Genomic DNA, 18,999 nt, shown 5'->3' with positions numbered 1-18,999 from the left:
TATATATATACATATATATATATATATATATATGTGGACATGCATGCATGGTTGGACTTGGAATAAGTGTTTATAAGTAGTCTAAGGGCACTTGCGTTTGCCGCCATGGGTGGTCAAGCTTGCATAGCAGGGACACACTTCGTGGTTTCCAGCAGTGCCAGGTGGCACACAGTTACAGCGTCTGCAACATGTTCCACAAGCTCTGTGACAGAGGTTTGGACGAGATGATAAACGGCACCTTGCACTACATGCTCCATTACAATCTAAAATTCATTCACACATAGTAGATACTTTAATAATGTTCATGTTTCAAATTAATTCAAGTGATTAACTATATATATAAGTAGAATTGTATTTGGAATTTAATTTAAAAGTACCTATATGTTGAAGAAGAGAACCCTGCGATTGTGTGTATGCCTGCAGTTCCTCAAAAGCGTGTATAAGTTAGTTGATTAAACAAGGAGTAATATTTCATGTATACCAAAATATTTAGGAAATTATTACTGTCTATTTTTTATAGGTTAACATAAGATAATTAAGAAATATTCAGATATTAATATTTTGTCAATAAGCATGATATATATATATATAATATTATAGCATTATTCGATCCATAATCCATATAAATGGTTCCATCTATTACTATCAAGGCTTGGTTTTTGTTTAAATAAAAACAAGATAAAAATAAGAAACAGAAATAAATACTGTATGTGATATCAAATCCATAGAACTCTTAAAGCAATGCGTAGTTAAAAGTAGAAATTAAACTTAAAAGGAACAAGCACTAGCTCGGTTGACGTGAACAACGGAATTTGTATGGTTGAATGGGTATGATATTTAGGATATAATAAATTTCTTCGAACCATGAAGAACAAGAAATGGAGAATGCATATCAGGTAAGTAATGAATCACTATTATGAGTCATGTCACTAATATAGAGAAATTAAGAAGCAGAGTGTTTAATTTGAATAAAATAATTACAGGTTGAGCAGCATCAAGAAGATGAAAGAGGAGAACAGATGCAAGAAGAGAAGCAACTAGAAGCTTAGAAAGAGCCATATGGGTATTGGCTATAGCAAGAGGGAGTCTTGAAGATATATTATTCTTAGTGGAAGAGGTGATTGCCAATAGTACTGAATGATAAGCAACAAGAACCTAGTATTTATAGTTGATGAGAGCTAGGCATCAAGTAAGAATACAATGGTGCTAATTAAGTAGTACCTCATACATGTAGATTGTGATAGATTATGTGAATATATATGTACACGAGTGAATAAATATTAGGCAAAATTGCTATGATAATTGTATAAAAAAACTCAATAAAATTATGCTTACATTATATATTATATATGCATGTTTTATTTTATATTCATCTAAACTATACCAAACAATAGTTGTGTTTTTATAAGAATAGACATATTGTATAAAATTCAAACATGAAATTCTTTACTTGAAATGTGGGATGATGATTATCTATTTTTAACGATGTTTCAATTTCTATCTTAAGTCGATCACATATTGACACGTAAATAAATAAAATAAAAGTAATGTTCTAATTGGTTTAAGACAAGGAGTGAAGTACTATTTCGAACAGGTGAGTGTTTGCATAAAAGTTGGTGTTATTAGTGTTAAAAATAAAGTTGCAGAATTTGGTAATAAAAGCAAGGATGAGGATCACTTGTCCCAACTTGGTGTCCCTATTCCTGTCCCGTTCCACTCATATATTGACATATGGAATTAATATATTATTTTAATAAAATAAAAAAAATTGAGGTGTTATTTTTGACCTATTGACAAACACTGGTTGGTTAAGGACATGAACTTTTATGGGACAGATGATCTCGTTCAAGCAAGGATGGGGATCATATGTCTCAACTTGGTGTCCTCATTCCTGTCACGTTCTACTCATATATTAACATATAGAATTAATATATTATTTTAATAAAATAAAAAAAATTGATATGTTATTTTTGACCTATTAACAAACACTGATTAGTTAGGGATATGAGACATGAACTTTTATGACAAATGATCTCGTTCAACCAAAGGTGGAGTTTAAACCGGAAGCAGCGGGAGCCAGAGGGGATAAAGTGGCATTACTTGGTGGACAAAGTAGCCAGGTGGCTCTTTTTCAGGAACAAGTAGCAAATGGATTTTTCGTTATAACAATGGTAAGCCTCACTCACACGTCACGACTCACAACCCCAAGAGTCTTATCTTTATTTCAATATGGAGAGTGGAGATGAACCCATAATTTAGAAAGAAATTGAATTTTGGAGAAGAAAAAATAAAAATAAAAGGATTAAGAGTTATAAAATATAATATTAAGATGGTCTTTCTCTTCAAAACTTAACCTATAAATAACCCCTTAGTAAAATTAGAGTGAACTTTTTCCATCCATGCAATTGACATAAGGTATGCATATTGGATGGGGATCATCTATTTTATTTAATGTCCCCATCCAAACAAAAAAATTATTCGATTAAAAGTAAAATTTATAATAACATAAATTAATATTTGTGTGATATTTTATAAGATTTTATTGGCTTAGTACATGGGGACAGAATTTTCTTGGTGACAGAAGATCTTTGTCCATGTCATATTAGCACATGCATATATGGTTATCTTACCTCGACTTACTGTACTTCTTATCTTATTTATCATATGAACTCTATAATTAGATGATTAATTAGTTTATGGTATTTGTTATGAAATTATTGATTAAATCTTGGAGTCTGGCTTATAATTATATTTGTGCAACGGTTACTTTGATTATTCAAATTTTATTTGATCATGCAACTATTGTATACATCTCAAGATGTCTCTCCAAATAAAAAACTTTTTGTGCAACAATTATACACATATACTACTTTGTAAACCCTATTCAAAATACTCTTATACACATACTTTCATAAAATATTAGATTTAGTGTAACCATATTCAATATTCTTATTATTTCATAGATTGTATCAATCACCTTGAATATTTATATTATGATTACATTCACCTCCCAAAAAGTGATATTGGAATTATATTTACCTCCCATAAAGGTAACTTAAATATAAATTTTAAGATACTTGTGGTAAAAAGAATATAAAATGTAATTGAATTAAAGATGGAGGAAATTTGATATAATTAATTCCTACCATTTATTTTTGCATCAATGGTCAAACAAATCCAAGTGACTTTCCCATAGTATACTAATTAAGTATAATAAGTAAGGTATTTCATTGTTGTCTCCTAACTATTAATATATATATATATATATATATGATAATTTTATTAAAAGTATGCGTAGTTATAAAAAAACCTTGGTCTATATGAAGGTCTTCTTGCAAGTATTAATAAACTGTCAAGCCAAACCATTTTTTAATAATTTTATAAGCAATTCAAGTTGAACCTTTGGATCATACTCTTGACTCTTGAGAGACCAAAATTTGTTTAAATAAAATGTCACTGTGATAACTTTAAGTTGTGTTTTTCAAATTGCATATAAAGATGAAAATGAAATGTACAAGAAATAAGAATGTTTTAATTTGTTACAAGATAAATTGTTAACTTCAAATTATTTAAATAACCCTATTTAGTCAAACTAACCTAGCCCTACGCCACATTAAAAACACGAGTTTATTTGACTGCGCCTATTTTGGTGATATCAAATGACTAAATGAGCTAAAGGAAGCTCTACCTACTACAATATTTATGTGTATGTTCAGGGAGCACATCTGCTGTCTCACAATAGTGTATCACTTGATGTGCCACTACTTGTGATTGGTCAGAAAAATAATTAATTATTAAAATTTTAATTTAAATATATTTTTTCAATCAATCACAAGTAGTGGCACATGGGATGACACTCTTTGTGGGACAGCAGATGTGCTCCCTTATGTTCATGGCCTACATAAGGAGGGTCATATTATGGGTTTAGGTTGCATTATTGCGAGGAAAGAAAGAAAGAATGAATGGAAAGTCTTCGTTTATTTTCCATGTACATGGAAAACTACAAGTGATGAGTTATTATTAACAGACAAAAATGTGCTAAGTCACTCCCCGCCAACTTTGGCTTTGGGGTGGGAGATAGTGATATATATGGAATTGGATGCCATAATTATGTATAGTAGGAATAGGAACTATTAACAGAAAGTTTGATAAAGATTGTTGAAGCCCACCTTCACAGCTGTGTATGCGGCGGCACCATAGCTGTCATATGCTAATAAATTAAATTCTCATGCATCACTTTCCCCATATATTAATACGTGATTAAGTTTCTTCTATTCCAAGATCAATTCTTACCCATATGTATTAAAAACTTATATTTCTATATGTGAGACTTATTAAAACATTTGTTAAGGTTCCATAAAGTAAAAGGTTATTTTGACATATGACTAAAGAAGAGAAGTTAGATCTTGATACTATATTATTGTGGTTAAACCTAATTCAAATCTAAAAAGTATATTTTGTCCTTATAAGTAATTAGGGGTGAGCATGATTCAACTATATTCATTCACCCAATATGATCTGATCATGATCAGACTTGAATATGGTCGGGTCTCATCGAGTTTATGGCTGAGTTTGGGTTTAAAAATTAGATCCGATTAATATTTAGGATTGGGTAGGAGACAAGCATGACTTGCCGCATCTTGTCCCATGGTCACTCACTAACATGTTGATATGTGTCTCTATTCCAATGTTATAAAACCCAAGCCGAATATTAAACGGAAGATTTCACGTATTAGATGATTTTATGTGTAATTTATAATTTTTATCTATAAATATATAGTTATATATAAATATAAATTTTATATAATTAATAATTATGTATAATTATATTAAAATAACATCTTTCCATTTTTTTTATCGAAGTAAAACAAAACATTAGAGTAATGTTCTATTTTTTAAAATTTTAAGTGAACCGTCTCGTTCACTTCTCGGGTTATTCTGGTTCAACCGGGTTTAGCACGGTCGGACCGAAATTTCTCCGGTTCAAAGCGGTTCAACCTCTCATTCAGTTAATACTACAAACAAGAGTCATTTTCAAATTCGGTCAGTGATCGAACCGGTCGGACCGCCCGATCCGGTCCGGTTATCACAATAGTGTTATATTCAATTGTTTAAAGAGTAATGACACATATTTAGTCAAAAGTATGATTAGTTTTCTATTTCTCATTATATATACATGATTAGTAACATATATACATATATCATTTGAGAATAAAATATTTCCTCATATAATGAGACAAATTATTTCATTCAGCCACTAAAATCATGACATATGTCCTATTGTTTTTAGTTTTTAGAAATATTTTTGAAGAAATGAGTTAAATATGATACATGTCATGATTTTAGTGGCCGGGTGAAATAACTTATCTCTTAATATGAGGAGATAATTGATTCTCATATCATTTTATGTTAAATTACATATCGACAATAATAAGTATTATTGAGAGGATTTTATCTAAAATGGGTATATATTGTATTTAATTATTCGGGTCTAGGTTCAGGTTCAAAGACTGACTCGATCAACATTTAGAGTCGGTTAACTTCAGGTTTAAGGGCGAGTCCGAGTTCAAAAAATAATACGACCAATATTTAGAGTCGGGTAAAAGATAAGCTCTACCCAACCCAATCGCTATATGCTCACCCCTTTAAGTAATGGTCCAGCAATATTATCATTAAATATGGACTTATTTTTACATTACTTAGTATAAGGAAATGAACAAGGTGGGATTAGTAGTAGTATTGGTGTGACGCTAAAATATGTGAAAGAAAGCCTAACCATTTGATATTATATATGTGCTTGACATTAATTTAATTTATGGAATATGAGTGCTTCTCAACCTGTTCCATATAAGAATGATTGAATGTTTTTTTGCTGGAAAGCCATTTGAATAAGTAAAAAGATAGAGACAGAGAGGAGAAAAGCAAAGCTGAGTAGATAGGATTCCATTTCATAACTCCTGATTCGTGGTTTGGGTTAATTCAAAAGAATATGCAAAAAAAATGTGAATAATAACAGAGAAAGTAGTATCTGATAAAGTGCATCTGTTATATGCATAATCAATCGCTAAAGGAATTCATAATACATTTGGAGTCCATTTTAAGGTTGGGTAGGCTAAAGCATGTCCACAGTTAACACAAAAGCTTGGGGATCATAGCTTTGAGATATAATAAAAAACTATTGATAAAAAAAAAGTGTAGGAGCAACTAGTTCTGATGAAGGATTTAAATAATGGAGTAAACAAAATTGTAAATTTGAGTCTTATCCAAAACAAATTTAAAAAATAAAAAAAGAGTTATAATATATGGATTATTTAACATATTATATTAGCAAGGTAACTTTGTATTAATCTTAAGAATATATAGAAGTATTTTTTACATTGTTAGCAAAATATATACCATTGATTTGTTAATACAAATAATAATAGATGATATCTTAATAGTATAAAAAACTTTATATTTTCGATACATAGATTTTAAACTCTATAACAATTTATATCTATAATAAATTTGCCTAGTAGCGTGAATGTAACTGCAATGAATCTTCAAATTATATTCATACCAAAATCAATTATTCTTTTTTTAGTGTTAATCTACAATTTCAATCCCATCCCCAATTTCATGGGCAATTTTGTGTGCAAATAAACCGTTTTAAATGTATGACTTATTTTCTTTTTAGTGAAATAGGTGTGCAAATTCTGAAGTAAACCCAAGCATTGCAAGCGTGGTATAAGGGTATTGTATGAGGCCCATGTTTTTCTTAATCCAAATCCAAAGCCCAGAGCTTCAAAAGACTCGACCAAGGAGGAGGAAGAAGAGAAGAAAAGTTTGTTCAAAGTTTTTCCAATTACTAGATTTCATTTCTTATATTGTCAATAAATCATTAATATCTGCTAATTAGCAACTTACCATAGTGTGCTACATATATTGCTACTTTCACAAGCAATAAATGTTACGATAACTTGAAAATTATGAAGAAAAATTATGCAAAATTAGCTATATGTTGTCTAAATTCAGCACTTATAAGTAGATTATTAATTATAAATGGCCTTTGTAAAAGAATATTTGCAAAGTAACAGAACATATACCTATCTGAAGAGTTAAAAGAATCTCCTTATTAAAACAGATGTTAATCTCGTGGATATAATCAAAGGCTTTAGTTCAAATGACATATTAATTTACACAGATCCCAATTACATCAAATATGTTAAGTTGTATTAAGATTTTAACAAGTCGTTGTAGTATAGTGGTAAGTATTCCCGCCTGTCACACGGGTGACCCGGGTTCGATCCCCGGCAACGGCGTTTATTTTTTAATTCTATTTTTCATCAAACCAATTCCTTCTTTCTACCTTACCATGGTATGTTTTCTGTTAGCCTAAGACCAATCTTTCTTTATTTTGGGCTTCGGCCCCTTTGATAAAATAACCAAATAAACATGACCTCTTCAGAATAACGATTTCCATATCAAATAAAGAAACTAATGATCACACGAATATATGAAGGGATTATGCAGAGTTTGGTGCTATGAAAAGGTAAATTATTCATAATATCTTCCTATATAAAAACAAGTCTTTTTTTAACTGCTCATAAGATTTCAGGTTGGAAGTGTTTAGGTGTAGTTTGGCAAAGTATCTCCAAAGTAACCATTTTCGAATTCTAATTTCTTGATATTGCTAAGTACTATATATATATATATATATATATATTTCATGCTACAATATACAAAACATAGCATAATGCTTATGAGTTATCGTGAAAGGCGTTTGAATAATTAGGATTTGCATTTATTTTTTAATATTTGATTATTCAAATAAGATTATCCATATTAATTATTTTTATTTTTATCACAATTTTAACTCAATGATAGCGTAATTCTAGTTGTGTGAAAAATATAAATGACATTTTTAAATGATCATATATTGATTAATTAATTTTTAATCTTAATCATCTATATATTATTATAAACTTAAATTTATTGTTATCACAAATTTCATACCGGAAATGATATCAATTTAATCAAATTAATTATGCACATCTACATCACTTGAATCAAATCAAATCAAATAGTTGTTTTATAAATTAGTAGTGTTGCCTATCTATGAGAGATGTAATACTGCTATTGAAGACCTTTTATGCATCTTCAGAGATTGCGGGAACTCTGCTCTCCTTTAGCATCGCCTAGGTTTCAATTCTCAAAACTTATGGACTAACTAGTCTTTTATGTCTTGGATGGAAACTTATTCTAAATTCCTCAATGGTTGTCTTTTCTTAGTCGGCATCTGGTGGGCCTGGAGGTGGTGAAATTATACTGTGTATATAAGTAGTGATTTCATTTCAAAGGTTAAGCGTAGATTCTTATCCAAGACTTGTATAATTTGATACTGCCATGTGAATCGCTAGAAACATGTGAAGTGTATAACTAACCCAATAACGAAAGTTTTGTAAGGGAACTGGAACAAACTACTATGAGATAAAAATTCTTCTTTTCTAAAGAGATTCGATTCAAAACTGTGATATGTCCAAGGTCCAATATTGAAGTAATTTCGGAGGAGTATAGAAATTGTATATTAAATGCACCTATAATGACATTCAATTATCAAAAATAAAATTTCCTCAAAAATGGTTAACAAATATATTCAGGTAAAAATTATTATTTCATTTTCACCTGAAACCTTCCACATCGCATGCGTGATTTATGGGTTGTACCCTTCCGATTAGTCCATAAGGGTCAGACACCCATATTCCAAGACCATACAATCCTCATATATGAAATGTGCCAAAACCATAACAAGCCACCCTGCAAGAAATAAATGAATTCCAAATATTTTTGGCAAATCCAAAGAATTTGGATATGAAACTTTGAGTATTCATAGATGTTTTCGTTATTTCCATTAATATAGCTCGGTAACAAATTGCTTCTTACATCTCTCGGAACGTCCATCATGATTATCGGGATTGATATACTATGGATTCTATGACGAGTGAAGAATCTCTGCCAAGGGTTCATTTGTGTCCTCCAGAAAATGGTAGGGTTAAACTTAATGTGGATGGTGGTTGCAATCTCAATGATCATCAGGTCAGAGGAGGTGGAGTTATTCGCAGGTATTTTTGGAACTAGTTCCCCTATAGCCATTGAACAATGGCTTGAGTTATCTTAGAACTTGGGTCATCACTAGGTTATTTTGGGAAATGACTGCCTTGAAGCTATCCATATAATTACTGACAACATGAAAATTCGCTTGGATTTTATTACTAATGTGCTATATAATATCTGTGAGTTGTTCAGGAGGAATTGGAACGTTCAGATTCATTACATCTATAGAGAATGAAACATGTTAGCGGATTGCATGTCTAAGCTGAATTTGGAAGTTCAGAAAGATTTAAGAATTTAGGACTCTCCTCTTCCAAGAACTCTCGCCATTATGCACATGGATCTTTCTCATCTATTTTTTCTTTCTTGTTTCTTTAATTTTGGATGTACCAAAAAATAATTACTATTTTTCATGAAGTTTAATATATAAAAAATTAACATTACCTCTTATTTGAGGAAGAAAATACTCATAATTTCGATTAAATAAAATGTAACTATAAAGCTTTGGCTATGTTTTCATCTTCTTTCTTTCTCTCTTTGGTTGCTGCTCATATTCCAACCGGAATAGGTTCTCTTGTATTATTATTTGCCTACTCCTCCTTGATGCACCTTATTCGTTGTAACTAAGGTTGGCTTCTCTTTGATTTTATACTAGACTAAATGATCATTAATTCATTATTTCAAACTTATTTTTTTACTAAATATGAGATCCTTTACTCAAAATAGTCTTTTACTTTTGACAGCAACTGTATCTTTTAAACCATATCACAATCCATATTTTTCACTCAATTATAACGATAAATTTGCTATGTTATAAAGTAAAGAGATTAAGATGAGTTATATAAAGAAATAAACATATAATAATAAGAATGAAATAAAATAATCTATATACAAAAAATATCTAGCAAAATCTAATAATATCTTATCATATATTTGCATAATAATAATAAGGAACATAAACAATAATAATACAATGTTAACAATGAAATTTAGTTACTCATTCTTATCTTAAGATTGCGACACAATTTTACAATAAATTATTATTATTATTATTATTATTATAATTACCTTATTACTGAATTTTAATTCAAGTTTATGTATTCTTTATTAATTCAATCACAATAATAATTACAACAAAAAAATATAATCCACCATTCACTTGGTTATACATGAGTTATGAGTAGAAGGTGGATGTGGCTATGTAAAAAAACTTTCCTATACACTATTCTTCATTTTTCTCTATCTCTCAATCCTCTTTCACTATATAGCAGCATCATACCATAAATCTTCTCTCCTTCTAAAACCCTCACTAATGTGAAAAGAATAAGAAGGTGAAGATTGAGATAATGAATGAGCAAAGGAGAAAAGAGAAGGAACAAGACAACGTTAACAATAACATGTTCAGTGAAGAAGAGAGGGAAGTTGCTGAACTCCTTGTTGAGTTACCTCGTTTGATCTTAGATTTGGAGGCTCCACTTCTTTCATTATTACCATTCACTTGGGGTTGCAAAAGGATAAGATCTGCAATTCAAGATTATACCCCGACAAAATGTGCTGCTGTTGTTGCTGATGCTCCACCTCCGTTGCATCACGGTGGCGTCACAGTGGCTCCTCCGTGCGAGGCGGCTTCCAGTCCGGCAACCCCTTTGTCGTTGTCACTTACTGAATCTAGTGACAAGGGTAAAAAATCCTTGCCATGTAAAGCTTCTCTCAGAAGGGTATGTGATTATGTAATGGCTTCTTAGTTCTTGTTTTTTTACACTGGATTTTTTAATTGGTCAATTTATCTTCCATGTTTTGTTTTTGTAATTTTTGTTGTACAGAAGAAAATTTGTTAAAAGATTGAGCATAAAAATAGGAAGTCACCCATGTTATTCTAGCTCTTCCTTTTTTGTATTTGTGACCCATAACAGTAATAGATAAAAAAATTGAATTTTTACCTTCCACAAGTGAATTTAATTCTTATTTGCATGCTTGAAGAATCCAATGTGTTATTCTAGCTCCTCCTTTGATAATAGTGTTATCTGACTTTGAGTTTTGTTTTTTTTATTTGTTTGGTCAAAACCCGTAGCAGAAAGAATATTATGTCAAAAGTGTAGAAGACTTGACCAAAAGTAAAGCTTCGCTCAATATAGTAAGTTTCTTCTTTTTCCTCTTAATTTCCCCTTTTATCATATATTTTCTTGAATGATTGGAAACCTTGGTTATTACTAACTGTTTGATCAACCTACTCAGGAAATAGACAATGTGAAGCGTTATAGTGAGCAGCTGAAGGCCTTCAATTTGAAGTTAAAAGCAAGAAAACAAGAGGTACTATATTTCTATAAGTACAGTAACCTCTTTTCCCCAAAAAATGGTTTATTTACCCTTTTTGGTGTGTTTCTGTACTAGGCTTTTATCTCTCTTTTTCCCAAAAAATGGTTTATTTTGAATTTTGATTTATAACTTGTATTTTTTTTACAGCTAGGTTATAGGTATAGTTCCAACAAAAGTGAAGTCCGAAAACCCAATTTGGGAATTGGTTTGCCGATGCAATTGGTCTATGCCTCAGTCCACACTCCAAATTCAATGGCTGAAAATCAACAACAGCAGCAATATGTACTGATGCTGAATCAGACATGTGGGCAATCCCAAATACGTAACACTGAATGCATTGCTCAGTTTCAGTATTTGTCTGGCCACCATCCAACGACGTCGTTGCCAATCCCATCTTCATCATCGTCTCCTAATTCCTCTAATGCTGAATTGGACTTGGTCAACAACACAATGGGCCCAATTGGTATTCTTGATCTGAATGTCTCTAGTGAAGAGCTCATCCACGTGGACTCTTTTCAACCGTTGGATGTGAATGTGGTAAACAAGGATCTGAACAGAGCCATTGCTGCTCAAGCGAGGCAGAGAAGGATTCAGATTAACAAGCTCAGAGAATCCCATAGGAAATAGTAAAACACGTTATTATTATGGATGATACGATATGTTTCATTTTTAAAAAAGTACTTTTTCTGGTCTTAATCTCCCCTTTCTTTTTAGAATTTTAAATGTTATTATTGATTTAATACTTGGGGGAAGGAAATTTTGTTGGTGTAGGATAAGGGTTGCTACAATGTATATTAAAGAAACCATCCTGGAGATTCGGCCGGGGATTATATGGTCAATGAAAATGTATTGGCATATTTTATTAACATTTGAGAATCTTTGTTTTATGAAAACTAGAATTAGATTTGGAAATAATTTCCGGTTATGGGTCAATTTATAACAAAAGGCATTCACCAACTATTCATCTTTTGAGTAGGTGTGGATACAGATGAATTTGTGAATAAACACTCGTGATTTAAAACAATTGCCCATTGATAATTAGAGGTAAGGACCATTTGCTTAACACTAAAAAATAATGCAAATATGAACTAAAGATTCGGGCAGTAAACGAGCACTTAACTGATCATCTTGGATAATACAACGTCTTACCCATACACTCTTTTGAAATCATTCATACACTTACATTAAGTATAGAACAATCAACAATATTGTCTGCGGGTGCATATCAAACAATTCAAAAGTAATATGCTTAAAATGGAAACGAAAATCAGCAAAATATAAAGGACCAATAAGTAGAAACGAACAAGTACAGGTGGCTTCAGTAGATACACAAATAGCAGTAAGTCTGGTAAAAGAACAAGGACATCGCTCAGCTTAGGGACCGAGAGGTGGTTCAGTTACTACTCTTCGTAATTGTCTTCACCCTCCTCTTCTTCATACTCATCCTCCTCCGCGGTTGCATCTTGGTATTGCTGGTACTCAGCTACCAAATCATTCATGTTGCTCTCAGCCTCAGTGAACTCCATCTCATCCATTCCCTCACCAGTGTACCAATGCAAGAAAGCTTTGCGCCGGAACATAGCAGTGAACTGCTCACTGACCCTCCTAAACATCTCCTGGATTGATGTGGAGTTACCAATAAAAGTGCTTGACATCTTCAAATTCCTGGGTGGAATGTCACAAACACTGGATTTCACATTGTTGGGAATCCACTCAACAAAGTAAGATGAGTTCTTGTTCTGCACATTGATCATTTGTTCATCCACCTCCTTGGTGCTCATTTTTCCTCTGAACATAGCAGATGCTGTCAAATACCGTCCATGACGGGGATCAGCGGCACACATCATATTCTTGGCATCCCACATTTGTTGTGTCAATTCGGGGACAGTGAGGGAGACATACTGTTGAGACCCATGGGAGGTGAGAGGAGCAAACCCCACCATAAAGAAGTGAAGACGTGGGAATGGGATCAGATTGACAGCCAGCTTCCTGAGATCAGAGTTCAATTGTCCAGGAAACCTTAAGCAACAGGTAACTCCACTCATAGTTGCAGATATCAAATGGTTCAGATCACCAACTGCAATAGCATGATTAAAGAAAACAAGTTATGACATTTCAATGATTTCCTGTGTGATTAAAAGGGCCAAATAACTTAGGGAAGAGGGAAGAGCGGTACTCACAACTAGGAGTGCTTAGTTTTAAAGTCCTGAAGCAAATGTCATAAAGTGCTTCGTTGTCAAGAACCATGCACTCATCAGCATTCTCTACAAGCTGGTGCACAGATAAAGTGGCATTGTATGGCTCCACAACTGTGTCAGAGACCTTTGGAGAAGGGAAAACAGAGAAAGTGAGCATCATCCTGTCAGGGTATTCCTCCCTGATCTTTGATATCAATAGTGTTCCCATGCCAGAACCAGTGCCTCCTCCAAGTGAGTGACAAACTTGGAAACCTGAGAAAAGATATGAATATATATTTAGAATAAAATTAGACAAATAATGGTGAAATCTCAATGCAAATAAACTATCAGAGATACCATGGAAAGCATTACAAGATCATGAAATAAATCCAGTTCCAAACTGCACCAATCAATATAACAGAAGCCTGCATTCGTGTTTCTGGCATATCTTATAAGTTGCATATAAATTAGATCCTTCGCCACTATTAGAGGATTTAAAAAGTTACTCTACTCATAAGGGAACAGAAAGAGATAAAGTCTTCTCCTCAATGAATCTATATTGCTTGATAGATGCAGGTGATAAAAAACCCTATTCTGTAGGGAATTTAATTTCTCTGTTACTAAAGATCGATAATGAAATTTGAAATAAATTTTTTTATGTACAATCATTTTGCTACTGCCAAGTATAAGATTAATTTTACCGTGGCATCATCCCAAAAGTTCTTTTACAAAATTGGCAATGAGTAGATCAGTAGACACTATATTTTCTTCTCTGTAAAATTACTGAAAGTAAAAACACATTGTCTCTGCCTAGCAATCTGACCCTGTTTTGGGTAATCATAGTCACATACTGAACCAAAAAATACGTTTTATAGATTCTTTTTAATTTAATCATGCATTATTAAAAAAAAGCAGTAACTTCAGGTGGTCCCAGCCTGTCTCAGTACAAGACAACAAGGGACCATGCTAGTCATAACAGCTCACCTTTTGTCACTTTCAGAAAAAATCAAGCAACACTCAATTGACAACAATGGGGGAAGCGAATGAAACATCAATTATTGCAGTAAAAAGCTTCCTACAATCAAATCCTGATAGCTGCCTTAGTTCCAGACTTCCAGATTCCAGATCTACTAGTATTCTTTTATTTTTTTACTATTAGATCTGAGAAAATAGTCATTATGCAAATGCAAAAGGTTGCATTAATATTTATAAGCCACTACACAAGTAACACAAAGGAAATAAGTATGTTGTCCACGAAAAAAAATGTGCATCTTCCATTGATTTATATTTCATAAATTGTACCTAATTTTAACTCACCAAATAATCTAAACATGCACAAAATCACTTTCAAAAAAAACAAAAGCGCACTTAAAGTAGCTTTTTCCACAATCCTACATTATTCATACAAATTTGTAGTTCAGTTTTTCAACATCAAATGGTTCCATCTTCTAATACTAGAAATAAATTCGCATACAGTTTAACCAGATTAAAACAGTTTTTCCACTTCATTTTAGTTAGCATCAGCAACCAAAACCGGAACTAATAAAGAAACTCAGATCTATTACCAACATCATCAACGCAACGTTGTTCACAACAGCAAAAGAGTAAAATACATTGCAAGCATTTATAGTTTTCATTTACAAATGATCTCAGATCTATAAAAAAACAAATAAAACAAAATGCAAATTCGTTTTTACCTTGCAAGCAATCACAGTTCTCAGCCTCTTTACGAACGACATCGAGAACAGAATCAATCAACTCAGCACCTTCAGTATAATGACCTTTCGCCCAGTTATTCCCCGCACCAGATTGACCGAACACGAAGTTATCAGGTCGGAAGATCTTGCCGTACGGTCCAGATCTAATGCTATCCATGGTTCCAGGTTCAAGATCCATGAGAACCGCTCTAGGAACATATCTTCCACCAGAGGCTTCGTTGTAATAGACATTGATTCGTTCGAGTTGTAGATCGGAACCGCTACCGTCGCCGATGTACTTTCCGGTTGTATCGATGCCGTGTTCGTCGCAGATAACTTCCCAGAATTTGGAACCGATTTGGTTACCGCATTGGCCTCCTTGAACGTGCAAGATTTCTCTCATGGTTTTGGTGAGGAAATGGGAGAATGAGAGAATGAGATTTAGGGTTATTTGTTGCGGTTGAGAGAAATGGAAGTGTTCTTATATTTGGATATACTTATACGGTTATCGAGAGAGGGCGTTTGAGGTGGGAAGAATGCTAAAATTTATTTTTGTTAAATTAAGTAATTAACAACTCAAAAACCAAGGAAAATTATCTGGCGGTAATAATATATTAGTTGTTTATTTTGTATTTAAAAATTTGTTTTTGCTAAATTTGCCGCCCTTATATTTAAACATAAATAGTTAGAAAATTTATCTTTTATTAGATACTTTAATTACCCCTTTTAGGTAGGTTTAGCAAATCTGTTTTGAAAGGGGAAATTTAGTTATCTCTTTATTAGTTAAATTTTTTTAAATTTTATCTCTTTATTTTTTTTAAAAGTAGTCGGAATGAACTACTTTATTCCTTAAATTTTAATTATTGTTGAAACTAGTTTCTAAGTAATATAATTAACAAGAATGAAAATTTATAACTTGTGTATCTTGTTTTAACCTAGGCTTTAAGATTATTATTTTATTTTTATAAAAATAATCTTAATATATTAGTCATTTTTAACTTTAATATTTATTTACTATTTTCTTCTTAATCAATTTATATTTTAATGGTGGTTTTCTTTGGCCATCCATGAAATATTGACTAAAATATATTATTAAGTTGTTATTATTGTAAGTATGACAACAATTATTTTCTTAACATATTAGTAATTTAAAAAATTATATAGTGATCAATTTTAACGATCAATAAAGTTTAAAACAATAATCTAGAATGAAAAATAATATATATTAACTCCTTGTAAAAGGAATAAGGTTTGTAACTTTGTATTGATTTTATGAACTTTACTTTCTTAAATAAAAAAATATTGTAATATCGAATAGAAGCTTCTACTTAAATTAGGACTGTGGAAGGGGTGTGCCCTTCAGATTCTAAAAAAACATTAAACCTCAAATCTGGGGCCCTTTATACTTATTCCTAATTACTAACAAATGTTTCCAACGCACTTTAAATTCATTGACAATCCTACAACATATAGGAATAGGATTAGAATATGCATTCCTAAAAGTCACCATGTTGGAGCTTGTCAAATTATTACATACATGGAAGCGCATAGCTTAATATAAAATCAGGGAAAAAATGAGTGTAGTATAATATAAATATTTACACTTGATTATGTACAAATTTTTATAGTAATAAATTATTACATTCATATAAAAATGAAGATAAATATGTATTTAAAGTCATCTTTGTATATGAATCATGTGTAACAGTAAGGTGCTGATGCCAACTTGTCCAGCGCACAACTGCCCCAATCCCATTCTCAAATCGCAATCTCACTTCAATGTATTTCTGCTTTTTTTCGCTCCATTGTTTTAAACTTTTAATAGAAAATGCAACATTTTCTTTCTATTTTTTTTTGTCAATTTAATTTTTATGACTATAAAATTAGGAGTGGGACTCCTCAAGAAGAGACAAGTGATTTTTTCCTTTATATTTTAAAGGTAAACATGTAATATCATTTTAAATAAAAATAATATAAATATTAATATATGTTGTATTTTCTTTACTTTTATATAATATTTTTCTCTCTATTAATGGAAATGAGTCTCCCTCAAAAATTAGATGCTTTGGATTGGCGTCATCAAGATCAAAATATGTCTCCACTCATAAGCACTTCCGGTTTGATAAGTATTAAAGAGGGATTATATTGTCCTTACATATTAGAATGTTAAATATAACAAGTCTCATAATAATATTATTTTAGAGAGAGAAAGTAAAAACTTTCTATTAAAAAATGATTTCACTTATTGCAAAATGTTGAATTTAGTTTAACGAGTTAACCACCTTCTTTTATATTCCTTCACTAATATCTTTAGGTCACTTGTAAACACAACAATATTAAAAACAACCTCATAACTAAATGAATGGTTCAAACTAGAAATCCAAATTATATTAATTTCTTATATTAAAGCACACAAAAATTAATTATAAATTTCTAAATTGCATAATGAATGATGATTAATAACCTTATTTTTTATTATTTTATTGTATAAAATTGAAATTCACATTTTAAATGGAAAATGAGACCCATAGTTAAACTCTTATTTAACTTTATAAGGAGATGAGGGAAAAGACAGTTTTTGGATAAAAAAAACATAAGACAAATTGAACCTTGTTATAGTGTGTTTGGCTTAACAATATTGTAGCTTATTTGGTTACTTGTAATTTATCAATCAATAAAATTGAAATTCTATTATTAGATTTGAATGAAACTTGTAACTTTTGAAAATCAGTTTTTTCAAGGATGTGTTAGCTTACTAAAAACTTTAGTATAGGAGTGTAAATGTACCCAAAAAAAAACTATAGGGGGTGTAAAAGAGAGTGTTTCAGTGTCAAAGACAGCAAACTTTTAATTTCCAATATGGCTAATTGACTATTGGTTTATACAACATAAAGAGTGTAATATTTATGCATTAACATTGTAGTATATAGTCAGTATATCATTTATTATTCATTTATATTACTTTTATTTAAGAGTTTATAGTAATTGAAAATGAATAATAGATAATATAATGATAATGTAAATTTACCATCAGCCCATATATATTTTTTTTGTCTAAGATGAATCTAGAGTTGAAGGATTGAAGCCTTTAATAAGAGAAAACAGGGGAAAGAAAATCAATAATAGGAATGAAATGAAGTATAAGTGCTTCTAACGATTAATAACTCATTTTTCCTTTACTTTTTTTAGCAAGTGTTGTGTTTTACATGATCTTAAATAATGAAGTAGTTAATTAATTTAAAAAATACAGAAAACAAGCATACATATTGAAAATAAAATAAAATTTTAAAAAATTAAAAATTAAATTGTAATCATATTGTGTAAGAGTTTGTTAAACTACTATTCCATCATCCACTAATATCAATTGGTTGACGATATTTATATCTTATTCAATAAAAGAAACAAAATATATCCCAAACAATGCTTGCATTAAGCAAGGTAATATTTAATGTAAAATTAATTAGAGAAGGAAATGAAATGTAAGAAAAGGTCTTGCACTACTATAAATTTTTTATCCACAATTATTAGTATATTATTATTTTGTTATGGATGAGATTCTACCATCAACCTCTCTTACACTTCATTGTATACTTTTCGATAAATATGAGAATAATAATTACTTTAAAATTAATCTTCTGAGATTAGTTAAAGTGATTTATGGAAAAAGTCTTTGGTAGAATGAAAAAAATTAATAACGGCCGGCGTGGAGGCACCTCACT

General features: G+C 31.1%; 3 protein-coding genes and 1 non-coding gene across 5 annotated transcripts in view; 2 read left to right on the top strand and 2 right to left on the bottom strand.

Moving 5' to 3' along the window:
- Nucleotides 1–1,162, bottom strand: part of LOC109357753 (gibberellin-regulated protein 1-like) — a 1,440-nt gene extending 278 nt beyond the window's left edge. Inside the window, exons 1-4 of one of the 2 annotated variants that reach the window (XM_019601793.1) lie at nucleotides 1,144–1,162; nucleotides 982–1,102; nucleotides 378–417; nucleotides 14–263 (exon numbers count right to left, since the gene is read on the bottom strand). In XM_019601793.1, coding sequence (XP_019457338.1) covers nucleotides 82–263; nucleotides 378–417; nucleotides 982–1,059 — 300 coding nt within the window. In that variant the 5' untranslated portion in view covers nucleotides 1,060–1,102; nucleotides 1,144–1,162 and the 3' untranslated portion in view covers nucleotides 14–81. The remainder of the gene's footprint in view (nucleotides 1–13; nucleotides 264–377; nucleotides 418–981; nucleotides 1,103–1,143) is intronic. The other variant, XM_019601794.1, reaches the window with a different exon arrangement.
- On the top strand, nucleotides 7,230–7,301 carry TRNAD-GUC. The gene has a single exon. It is a non-coding gene; the product is annotated as a tRNA-Asp (tRNA).
- Nucleotides 10,437–12,760, top strand: LOC109357936. Its single transcript, XM_019601991.1, has 4 exons — nucleotides 10,437–10,808; nucleotides 11,162–11,224; nucleotides 11,326–11,400; nucleotides 11,554–12,760. Exons 1-4 carry the CDS (start codon nucleotides 10,437–10,439, stop codon nucleotides 12,031–12,033), a joined length of 990 nt encoding a protein of 329 aa, XP_019457536.1. The 3' UTR covers nucleotides 12,034–12,760.
- LOC109358399 (tubulin beta chain) lies at nucleotides 12,511–15,773 on the bottom strand. The gene is made up of 3 exons (XM_019602599.1): nucleotides 15,281–15,773; nucleotides 13,587–13,856; nucleotides 12,511–13,483 (listed from the first exon to the last, which is right to left on the bottom strand). Exons 1-3 carry the CDS (start codon nucleotides 15,681–15,683, stop codon nucleotides 12,807–12,809), a joined length of 1,350 nt encoding a protein of 449 aa, XP_019458144.1. The 5' UTR covers nucleotides 15,684–15,773; the 3' UTR covers nucleotides 12,511–12,806.

This window comes from Lupinus angustifolius, chromosome LG10 (genome assembly GCF_001865875.1).
Source record: "Lupinus angustifolius cultivar Tanjil chromosome LG10, LupAngTanjil_v1.0, whole genome shotgun sequence".
NCBI classification, from domain to species: domain Eukaryota; kingdom Viridiplantae; phylum Streptophyta; class Magnoliopsida; order Fabales; family Fabaceae; genus Lupinus; species Lupinus angustifolius.
Note: the sequence above shows the minus strand (reverse complement) of the source record. Positions and strands in the feature narration are given on the sequence as shown.